We start from the raw sequence: 12047 nt of genomic DNA, 5'->3' as shown, positions 1-12047 counted from the left end.
GATGCCTATGGGAATCAGTAGGTTGGTGCATGCCGGTAGATATAGCTACAAGATGATAAAACAAAGTAACATCTTTGTGTACTGTGAGGGAAAAAATCATAAGAAAGCAGCGGACTCTTCTTTGATGGGCAGCCGCAGTGCAGACTGAAAGGAACAAAGAAACCAATTACAATATTGTTTGCAACAAGACATTTTAAAGTAATAATCAGCTTCTATTCATTACTATGCACCTGCAAATGTACTAACAGTAGCAGTGAAAGAAGCAAATGTGTGCTAATGAAACTAGAGGGCATTGTCTGAGCAATTCCATGATTTGATGGTGATGCAAATGCAAAGAAGGTGACCATGCAGGGGTGGATGGGAGAAGGCTATGCAATCACCAGGTGCTAGGATATTAAATATATCAAACATCATTTGCTCGGCATTTAAGGAACCACAAACTTATGCACAAGGATAGTCTTCCAGTCAATTCACCATCTTGCGTGAATATCACACACTGTACATTGCCTGAATCAAATTGAACCTTTACCCATCAGGGAGGAATGCATGAAACTGTTTATACTGTAAAAGTTTGCCAAAAAAAGGTAGGGGATGTTGTTTTTCAAGCTATTTCAGTGTACAACGTGACATTGAACGAAGCCACAAACAAAATATCAGAGGTGAGATGAGACAAGACCTGGTGTCATGTTTAACAGTTGGGAGAGCCAACCAGAAGAAATGACAAAGATTATAGCAGTTTCCTTGATCCCTCAGTCTTAATCAGGTTTGCAACCTGGGGTCTTGTTAGATTGCCAGCTGCTTCTGGATATCCATGTAGCAGCAGTTGCTAAAGATCTGTTTGTTCTTTCTGCCTGGCAAGTTGATAACCATCTTTTGTGGGGGGTACTTAACTGACCTTGGTTATCCATATGTTTGTCACCTGAAGGCCAGAAACAAATCAGAAGAAACTGAATGAGACAGGGTTACTAAACGTGCCCTTTATTCTGCAGAGAGTGAATTATGGTTCCAATACAGGTACATCAGTGTTAGGAGATGAAAGGTGTCACTTAATAGCTATGTTCATCACACATGCATAACCCAGCTTTCTTAGCTTAAACCATTTGTTTAAAAGTACTCAAAAACATAAGAGTACTGAACACATGCAAATGGTGATGTAGAAATCCTTATAACTCAATTAAGCTAGGGAAGAGTTAAGGTTGTTTTTCTGGCTTTAAATGTGCATTGACAATCTATCCAGTGTTTGGATTATTTTTATACCTGTTTTAAGTGTGCCTATATTTCCAGGCATTCTGAAGTTGAGATTTGGGTTTGTTTTAAACTTAAACATTATGTAAACTTAACAGTAAACATTGAATTGACCTGTATGCTCAAACTTTGCCTGAGAATATATAGTGGGTTAATTCCAATTAGGAAGTATTATGTTTTATCAGCCATGTTGTTATCTTTATGTGATAGGGCATGGCTCTCTGCTCCTGTCTTCCTGGACAAATGGCTCTAACACCTCTGGTTTGTAACCACCACGGTGTAGTTTATTTGTGTTATGTTAGGGGGCTTATTCCTTCACCCACTTACTTCCCTGGTACTTCTCGCATGAACAGAGAGCAACAGTACTCGAAGTCCAAAGGTGCAAACAATTCGATGCTTATTGGGGTGAACTTCCAGCAAGCATGATTCCAGTTTCCTTCCTTAGTGTCCCCCTTCCCAGCTTTGACACCACAGAGCCTTACCTGTGTCCCTGTTCCCATTCCTTAGCTAAACATGATTCCAATTTCCGCACCCCCATTTGCTGTTCCCATTCCCCCCCACCCACTTCCTGATTGACTGCAGACTATATAGTAAAACTTGAGTACTGCTTAGCTATACCTTAACCAATCATTTTACTGAAATTTAACCCAATCCTAACATATTGTAACATGATTATGTAACCAATTATATCCCACCACCTTAATTAGTTTACACCCAGCAAAATTAATTATACAACAGACAGAAACAATCACAGAACCAGACAGAGTTTATACAGACAAACAATAGGGAAATGGGGACTACAGTGATAGAACAACAAAGAAATGAGGATTTCACATCCCAGCTATTGATAAGTGAGTTCTTGCCAGACAGGATGCTATCAAACTAAGTTTCCTTTTACATCTTCTAGGCACTTCCCTTTCTCTGGAGGCGATAGGCATTTTCAGGACAGGATTGTATTCCTAACAGCCCAGTAGCACCTTATTTCAGTGTGACTAGTTTGGAATGTGAGGATCTGACCATTTGCTTCCCAGCTTATGGCTGCCTCTGCTGCTTAGCCAAAGATCTTAGCCTAAGCACAGGGCCTCAGACTGTCACAGTAAGAGAAGGACCTTACACCAGCAGACAGTGATTTTGATTCTCTTTTATACCTCTAGAACTAGCTAAGTGATAAGAATACACCTAAATTCTTAGAGTATAGGCCTTTACAGACAGGTCTGAATATCTATATCCTAACATGTTATATCAACACCATCCTCTTACCCATCCAGCAATTCTATCATCATTCCTTTTTGCCAGACAGAAGAGAGGGCAGGGATCTCTCCACGCAGAGATCTCCCTTACCATGGCCCTGCTGGCCTGCCCCGTCCCCACCTCTCTCTGTTTTCCTCCTCATACTTTCCTCCTGTGCTCCTTTTCTACTCTGGCAGTTAACATGCCAATTAGCAACTTAGCTCTCGCAGCCTAGTAATTATCCACTCCTTTGGAACTCAGGCTCTCTGGAGGGAACTAACTAAATTTGCAGTGACCAGAGTGCTGCTTCAGCTGCTGGTTCTCAGCACTCTGTCACAATTCATCATTCATTTCATAAACCAGCAGCGTACTAAGTTTAAGAGATATAACAGTTTTTCTTTTGCATTTTTTTGGGAACCAACTGTAATAATGACAGGCCCAATAATACGTTCCAGATGGTAATTCCTGCTCTTCCTCCTCACTACTTATTGCCCACTTATACCAGTGCATCCTGTTTTTCATGCTATATGACACATCAAATTCATGAGTGTGCAGCTGTATCAGAAATTTTTAACCTACACAGATGTTCAATTCTTTATACTTTTTCGTCTACAAATAAGTAATGTTTTGTCTATACTGTAGGGACACTGTCATCTTAAAAATCACATTTCTGACTGAAAATGTGGTACTACGGTAGTCAACAGTAACAGCTAAGGTTATTATAATTAAAAAGTTATTCGGGGAAGGGAGAAGAAAATATCTCCGTCAAGTTTATTTAGTTTATGCATTTCACAGCACAATTGGTCATTGTAGAGTCAGTTAATTTCTGACTTGTTGAAAAGATCCTTATAAACATCAACAGGAAAACAGGAAAATCCTTACCAAAAATAATTAATGAATTGTAATTAATCAAAACATACTATTTAAAGAGTACTCTTTCAGAAAGTGGATTTAAAAAAAATCAATTCAAAAATTTCAAGTTGGTGGTGTCCCTTTAAATCTATAAAAAATAAAATACTAAACTAATTCACTGATACTAAACTATTTGACATTATGTTTTGATATGCTTTTATATGCATGGATCATAAGCTCTATTTTGTACACTTTATTTCTGGAAATGCACAGTTTCTAAATGCATGCAGAGTGGGAGAGATGGAGATGGAGAAGCATACTTTTTCTCCAGCAATTCAAATACTTTCTCCTTAAATACTTAAATGAAGTACTATACATAGACATTGGTGTAGTCTTTAGAAGAAAATAACTTTTCCCCCCTGTTATACAAACATGTTTTCCTGGTTTTGGCACGGACCAATGCCTTACTGGTTATGTCCAAAGATTCCAGTGCAAAAACTATGTACTTTGAGTTAAAAGTTTAGCACCCCACACTTCTGGCATGAATACGCTACTGTTGCAGCACTTCCAGCTTATGGGCCTGATGCTGCACCTCTTACTCAGATGGGTAATGTTTATGTGAATTGGTTTTGATGGGACTATTCATGTGTAGCAAAGACTATTCGTCTGAAGAATTGGAGGATTGGGCCCCAAGAACACGAGTACAGTACTTAAGTGCAGAGCCGCCGGTTACTATTCCTTGGGCCACAATGTCAAACACAAAATGTCTTTGAATGGTTTTGAAATAGGCATGTACTTGAATGTAGCATTTGGCTCAAAATGTCTTTATTAAATTAAGGAACAATTCAGTTTTCTAACTTTATACTTGCTTGATCTGACATTAAAAGTTTTGAAAATATATTTGCTTGTTTTTTTCATTAAGACATTCGGATACCACATTTGTATTGAAAGGCTGCTAATTTCCCTGAACACAATTATCTAATGATTATTTTATATGGTTATTTTTCAGATGTTCAAATGAAACCAGATTCAAAACAGAAGAATTATTTTGGGCATATAATTTCTGCCCTACTCCATACTCTTGGACAACACTTCTGGGCCTTATTTTATACTTGGTTTTCTTCGCACCTGGTAAGCAAATACTTGTTTTAGCACATAGCTTTAAGTAAATAGCAAACATTTGAAGTTCTTAATGGTCAGACCACTTGAAGCTTCTCTTACTGTTCAGTCTGATTGTTATACTAAAATTGATCTTTTTTTAAATTCTCAGGAATGGGACCTATGCCCTGGACAGTAAATTCTGAAATCTATCCACTTTGGGCTAGAAGTACAGGAAATGCATGTTCATCTGGTGTAAACTGGATTTTCAATGTTCTGGTGTCACTGACATTTTTGCATACAGCAGAATACCTTACATACTATGGTAAGATGTTGTTTATGTCTTAATCTGCAGTAATAACATTTGCATTCTTACATGGCATGTAGATTTACTACAGTTTAGATCAGGGGTGGGAAAACTATGGCCCGCGAGCCAGATCCGGCCCATGAGGGCTTTGGATCCGGCCCGTGGGATTGCCACCCTTTGGATCTGGCCGGCGGGATTGCCACATCCCTGCAACCCCTGGGGGAGGGGGGGCAGAGGGCTCTGTGCGCTGCTCTTGCCTGTGGGTACCTCCCCTGAAGCTCCCATTGGCCAGGAACAGGGAACCACGGCCAATGGGAGCTTCGGGAGAGGTACCCACAGGCAAGAGCAGCATGCGGAGCTCTCTGCGCCCCACTCCCAGGGGCCGCAGGGACATGGTGCCAGCTGCTTCCCAGAGCGGCGCTGGGCCAGGACAGGCAGGCAGAGAGCTTGCCTTGGCCCCGGTGCATGCCGCTGTCACCCTGGAGCCACCCCAGGTAAGCGATGCCGGGTCGGAACCTGAACCCCTCCTGCACCCTGCCCCCCAGCTCCATGCCCTGGGCCCCCTGAACCGCAAACCCCTGCCCTGAGCTCCCTGCTGCACCCTGCCCCCCTCCTGTACCCCAACCCCCTGCCCTGAGCCCCCACATACACTCCGCACTCCTTCTTTGACCCAACTCCTTGCCTTGAGCCCCTTCCTGCACACCTCACCCCCTCCCACACCCCTGGTTTGCCCCCCCTGGTTTAGATGATGATATACTAGCTGTTTTGTGGTATGCCATTTTAGCTGCCAAGTTCTTGATTAACACTAGTTTAGTAAGTTTCATTCTTTAAGAAGGGAATGTAAACAGATCATTTATAATGAGGAAAATGAGGGAAACCTTCTGTTTAGTATAATACTATGGTGCCCATTTAAAAGAGTAGCATTTGCCAACTTTTATCACATAGTAGTATCTGAGATTCCCCTTCTTGTCATTACCATCACATGCCTAGTCATGTGGTTATACAGTCATTGCAAATAGTAATTAGGGATAGGGTAAATTCAAAAGTCTGGTTTAATCTGTGTAATCCTTTTGGCTATTTTTGTTGATGTTTCTCTGTTTTCTGGGTCACCTCAGGGCCCATTCAGCCTGGGGGAAGCCAAACCTTCCCTTTCACGTGTCTCTTTATTGCAGACCTCCAGTAATGTTATTGCTATTTCTTTTAACTGATGGGAAGTTAAAAGGATCTGTTTGAGTTTTCATGTTATTCTAAAATCAAGTGGAGTATTGCTCCTTACTAATTTGATTTATTCTAGAGTGATGTAAAAAAGCCGTTTTTTCTCATGTCCACAGACATGTGCTCCTTTATTGTAATGCTGCAGTTCATATTTCACAAACTTCTTTGATTTCTGTAGCCTCCTAATTCTGTTGTTTCTGTGGGAGATGGTAAAGACAGGAGGGATAAAGTTCTGTAACCTAGTATGTGTGTTGTTTTGTATTGCAGGGGCATTCTTCCTCTATGCAGGGTTTGCTGGTATGGGACTCATTTTCATCTACGGCTGCCTTCCTGAGACTAAAGGGAAAAAACTAGAGGAAATTGAATCTTTGTTTGAAAACAGGCTATGTACATGTGGTATTTCAGATTCTGATGAAGGGAGGTATATTGAATATATTCGGGTGAAGGGAAGTAATTATCATCTGTCTGACAATGATGCTTCTGATGTGGAATAATTTTCAGCTGCTGATGTATTAATCATTTAAAAGCCTCCTGGGGGAAGAGCAGCTCTTGGTGACCTCACTGCCCTGCTTCTGGTCTGGTTCTCCTTTCTACTGCCTAGTTACAAATGCCTTCATGTAATAAAATACTTTATTTGGGAGAAAATTAAGTGTAATAATGTTTTCTGATCATGGAAAGTAATGGTTTCCAAAGGGGATTTAATTCTTCGATTGTATGAATTTACCTATGGTGTGCAATACAGGTATCTGTGCATTATACCAAATGAAATGCATATGGTGTACCATACTGTATATCCTTATCTTTCTTTTTTGACAAAAGTTAAAATAATGTAATAGCTAATCAGCAACCAAATGACTCATAAAAGTAAAATAAATCTGGGAACAGGGGCTGGATTCACAAAAGAACTTTAACTTCTAGGCACCTAAAAAAATCACTGGGATTCACAAAATTTGAGTTAAGCACTCAGGCTTCCTGTACAATGACTGGTGGGATATAGGCACCTGTGAATGGGATTCACCAAAGCCAGCACACTAGGCGGATTCCTATAGCCAGTGGGAGATGCCAGGGAGAGGGGGGGTGTCCTAAGGCATGTCTCTCTCTGAGAGTTTGGCACCTAAATCCAGGCTGGAGGGAGGCATCTCCCTCTCCTTGGGATTCTCAGCTGCAAGCCCTCTCTTGGAGATTCACCAGGAGTTAGGGCACTCACCTGAGAGGTGGCAGATCCCTATTTGAAACCCTTCTTTGTGTCAGGTGGACGGGCAACATGAACCAGGGCACTCCCACATCCTTGATGAGTACCCTAGCCACTGGGATAAAAGTTGAGTGAGGTACTCCTCTGCATCCTCCTCCCGTGAGCATGCATCGAAGATTGGGCCCTACAGGCGAGTTAGGCGGAGGAATTCCTATCTTCCCCTGGTTTGTGCTTTGCACTGGGGCTTAGGCACCCAGACACCTACAGGGGAGCCACAGTGTATGTACTGAGAGGCACAATATCAGCACCAAGGGGAACTTTTAATGCAAAATCTTAGGAACCTACAGGGTTTGGCAGCAACTGAGCAGGGGTTTTGTGAATCCCAGTGGTGCCTGATCCTGGGATTTAGGTACCCAAAGTGGCAGTTAGGTGCCTTAATCCCTTTGTGACTCTAGCCCTACATATTTGGTGTTTTTGTCACAGCAGCCTGAATATGAAATAAGCAGAATGAGAAATCAACAGGATGCTGTAGAATAATCACTTGAAATTATCACACAGTTTGAAAATACAAATATCTTCTGTCTTTATGGGAGAGATGTATCTCCTACGTTTCCCTAATGGGATTCCACTCTTGTTTCTTTGCGGTGATATCCAGCGGTCTGTACTAAATTGCTCAGTGTTTCAACTCTAGTGGCACAGTGGATGTCGGTTATATTACTCTATCCAGCTATTGATCTTTGACCATATATTATGATCAGTAGTTGGTATTAGTGAGCTAAATTGCCAAAGAATGACCTTAAGTTCACAGTAAGGTGTAATTAAACGTGATTGCCTGGACAAATAAACTGACAGATATTGATAAGTGCCACTTAAAGGCCTTAACTGGAAAGGTTAACTGGAAAAAAGTGATTTTTCATTCCCATTTGTGCATCTAAGCATTCTGGTACGTGTCCAGTTTTGAACACAAATATCAGTTTAAAAAAAAAGGAAGAAAAATAGGGTTAAGATCTTGTGTTGATAAGTTCACAGCAATCACTGCGCCATTGCTCATTAATATACATGTCACTTCCAATTTATGTCTTATGTGCAAAGTAAATTATTTCTAGCAGGTCTTTCCTCCCTTTACTCATACAGCGTCTTTGGATCTGAAAAGAAAATTAGCAGTATTCAAATGCTGATATTTACTCACATTAATTGTCTTATGAAGCATTGCAAAATTGTCAGGAAAATTCACCACGTCAGGCACAAAAAGCTGCTCACCCACATTCACCATGGTAATGAAAAAATTAATGGTATTTTATTCACCTGCCAAAAAAATTACTTGTGTTGGCAAGTAGAATCTTATAAGGCTGCATTAAAATATCATGATATTTTCCTCCCTCTCTACCCCTTACCCAGTTAATCCTTCAGAGAAATAAGTTTTTAAAAAAGTTGGAAGCTCAAAGTCATACCCCTGAAATTCTGAATGGAGGAAAAATCCCTTTTCACATATCCCTTTCTTTTCATGCTGTACAGTTTTGATGAAACTATATGAGATCGTTGGGTTTTATAGATACAGGTTTGGTGGCCTTTTCATGGACTGAGAGACATATTTTGAATGTGGGTTTGCTCTCTAAGAACAAGAATGTTATTGGTTGCCTAATTATTGTAGTCGGTCACACATGGTGATAAGTTTGTATTGTAACTCTTTGCTAGATCTGATTTATATTGCGCTATATAATTTTATACAGGGGCTTTTCTAACTCCTTGAGTTTTCTTTGAATTGTGTATTTTGTCAGAGTTGGGTGTGGCTGTCTTTTTAACTTTATAAAACCGTTAACAAAAAGAACTGTTTAAAAAGCAAATGGTTTAAAACATCCCTCTTGTAATTTGGAAAAGGAGGAAATAAGCATGATAAACAGAGGGCTTTGGCATGATTGGACTCTGAATGTGCACCTGCTCAGTTAGGGGGCCAGGCTCCCAGGCCTCAGATCTCTGCTCTCATTTAGGCACACCACACTTTTATGCCCTCAAGTATGAGATGTTGAAAATGTTGCAGCATGTACAAATTCAAACGTACACTCTATTAGGCACACTGTTGCCAGTGTATAGCCTTCACTGAGGGCACAAGATAGTCTTAAATACTTTTATGGGTAACCTGGCTTCTGCCTGACCCCCAAAAGTCTATTCTCCAGGCCATGATTCAGAAAAGAATCCCTATTCAGGACAGCATGTAAGCACACATTTAAATGCTGCCCTGAATAGAGACAGACTTTAGCATGTATCTCTCCTAAGGCCCTGACCCAGCAATACACTTAAGAATGTGCTTAACTTTTAGCATGCGATTAGTCCCATTGATTTAAGTGCTTTTGCTGGACTGGGGCCTAAGCTACTTGAAATGCAGCTGATCTCTAATAGCTTTAGTGATCAACTGTCACTCTATTGCACCAACATCTATGATTAGACAAAATTATTGCACTGCTGTCACTCATTTGGCATAACTGAAGTAAAGTGACTGTAATAGAAATTGTCACAAGATCAGTGACTTGTTTTTCTGCAAATGCTGGGGCTTTTTAGCAAAAGAAGACCATTATCCTTTGTCAACAGTGTTTCTTGGGTGTTCTCATAAACTACATCCCGCTGTGCACAGTACTCTGCTATATTTCTGACACTTATGACTTTTATCTTATTGTAGACAATTTTCTAAAGTCATGCATGACATTTCCCTACTCTCTAGGCATAGAGACTAAAAACACAATGCATTTCAGCTGTGAATGCAGCTGAGTAATGAGGGCACAAAACCTACTGTCTTCTTTTCTGTCACTTTCTTTTCCCACCCAGTGGAGTTGGATTTAAGTCTTCCTTTTACTATTGCTTTATACAAAGATAATATTCCAGCTCTTATAAGTATTAGACATAATTCCAAGCATTATTTATAATAAAAACAAGATCAACTGAATACTTGAAATTAATCTTACATAATTAGGGTTTTATTTTTAGAATCCGTTAACATTTATAATGTATGAAGAAAATGAAACAAATATTTCTATTTTGCAACAGGTTTTTATATTTGTGCATATTTTACGTTCTAAGAGATTTTGATAGTGTGGGTAGACTTACTAACATTCCAGATAAAAAGATATAAATACAATGTAGCTGAATAATTTCTTATGACAGGATTTTAATTTATAAAAGAACGTAAATAGTATGTCTAAGCACAGTGTCATTTTTATTAAAAGCTTTCTGCAGAAGATGTGAAATTATTTCTTCACACGTACTACATGTTTAATTCAGGGGCATCGGGAAAGTTAAAGTAGGATTGGTGGTATAATTTTGGCTAAATTGGCATATGAGTTACGTACTTACAGTTTGGGGAATTTCATACCTCTGATGCTTCAGATCATGTAGGTCTGATAATAGGTATAGGAGATGTTAGTCCAGATGCATATTTTATTTTTTAAAATTTTATTAAAAATTAATTTGTTAATCCTGTTGTAGAGTTCTAAAGCTTCTTTCATGTAATTTACAAGTTGTTTCTGCCCGTCATCAAATTGCTGGTCAAATTGTGGGGTTTTGGTTTTTTGTTCTTTTTAATTTGGTTTTGAAGATAATCATTAAAGTGGACTAAGCCCTCCAGGAATCATTTAGAGAGCATTTAGTAATGAAATGTAGTTGCTGAGCATACACAGGAGATCATTTTTATCGTGTGAGTTGTAGTGATAGCAAGTCAGAACCTTGTAATAAGGGAAGAGACATGAAAAGAAATGTTGTTGTGCTAACTTCTTTTTGAATAAAATGGAAGTCGCAATGACTTTCTTGTATAGGAGTTAGTGCTGGAGAAAAAAGATCAAATATTTCATATTAGAAGTTTCTTAAAGTAACATTACAGTTGAGACACCCATCAAGGAGGACAAGGAATTGTCTTTTACTTACCTCATTATAAATCCTCTATTAACCGGGGACTTGGGGGCATGCAAGGTTATTCAGCAAAGCGAATGTGCCAAAAGGGCAAATCCTGCCCCCTCCTTTGCAGGTTGAATGGGCGTCCGGCAGGGGCAATGCTGTAATTCTGCTTTGTAGGAAGGTACAGAATGGTAGAAGCCACCCCTTGTGTGGCATGGAGTCCAGTTCCCCAGATTATTCCCATAAACATCGGAGCAGGTGTGCCCCATGAAATGAGATGGCATGGCAGGAGTGAGTTGGAAGAAGGATGCAATTGCTCCACATGTCCTCCAGTCCTAGCTTCTCATAGGAAGGGGGGAACACTGGGCTTGAGCAGATCTGCGAAGAGGGAGCTCCCTTTCCTCTGGAGCTCCCCATTGCTCCCCTGAGTTTCTTGGGCTGGGCACTGGAGAGAAGTTTTGACCATAAGGATCCAAAGCTCATTGCATTTATGGGAGTCTTTCCTTTGACTTTTCGGACTTTGGAAGAGGCCCTGTGTGCAGGAGTAGCTATGTACAATGGGATAAGATGGACCAGACTCATAATTCTGTTTGTTTGTTTCTCACCTTTAATATTATTTTAACAAGGATTTTTTGTTTTTAACATTACCTGTAATTTACAAAAAGAAGCTTTTATTGTCCAGACGTTGTTTAACAAAAGAGAGATGTCGCATTCCACATTATAGAGATATTTTAGTATAAAAAACAAAGTTCTGCTAAGCACTTTAAAAAAGCAAAGATATTTGTGCACTTTTTCTGAGCGATTGAAACTGACCAAATCCCAGTCCTTTTCATCTAGAAGAAAATAGAGCTTTGTGTACCAGGCCAGAAGCAGATAATCCACAATATGTGCTTTATGGCAACTTGTTTTATTGCGGGTAACATTTACAGCTTACATGTAGCTGCTGCCTATAAAAATGATTCTGAATTATTCTCCAGATTTAGACAAGTCACTTTTTTTTGTGCAAAAATACTTGTTGTTTTCTAT

General features: G+C 39.8%; 1 protein-coding gene across 1 annotated transcript in view; it reads left to right on the top strand.

Annotated features, from left to right (window-relative positions):
• Nucleotides 1-6441, top strand: part of SLC2A13 (solute carrier family 2 member 13) — a 307588-nt gene extending 301147 nt beyond the window's left edge. The window contains exons 8-10 of the mRNA XM_077807858.1: nucleotides 4337-4458; nucleotides 4598-4750; nucleotides 6215-6441. Of these exons, the coding sequence (XP_077663984.1) occupies nucleotides 4337-4458; nucleotides 4598-4750; nucleotides 6215-6441 (502 nt within the window). The remainder of the gene's footprint in view (nucleotides 1-4336; nucleotides 4459-4597; nucleotides 4751-6214) is intronic.
• The last annotated feature ends 5606 nt before the right edge of the window (nucleotides 6442-12047 follow it).

Source organism: Eretmochelys imbricata, chromosome 1 (assembly GCF_965152235.1).
Source record: "Eretmochelys imbricata isolate rEreImb1 chromosome 1, rEreImb1.hap1, whole genome shotgun sequence".
Classification (NCBI taxonomy): domain Eukaryota; kingdom Metazoa; phylum Chordata; order Testudines; family Cheloniidae; genus Eretmochelys; species Eretmochelys imbricata.
The sequence above is the reverse complement of the archived record's forward strand: the minus strand, read 5'-3'. Positions and strand labels throughout refer to the sequence as shown.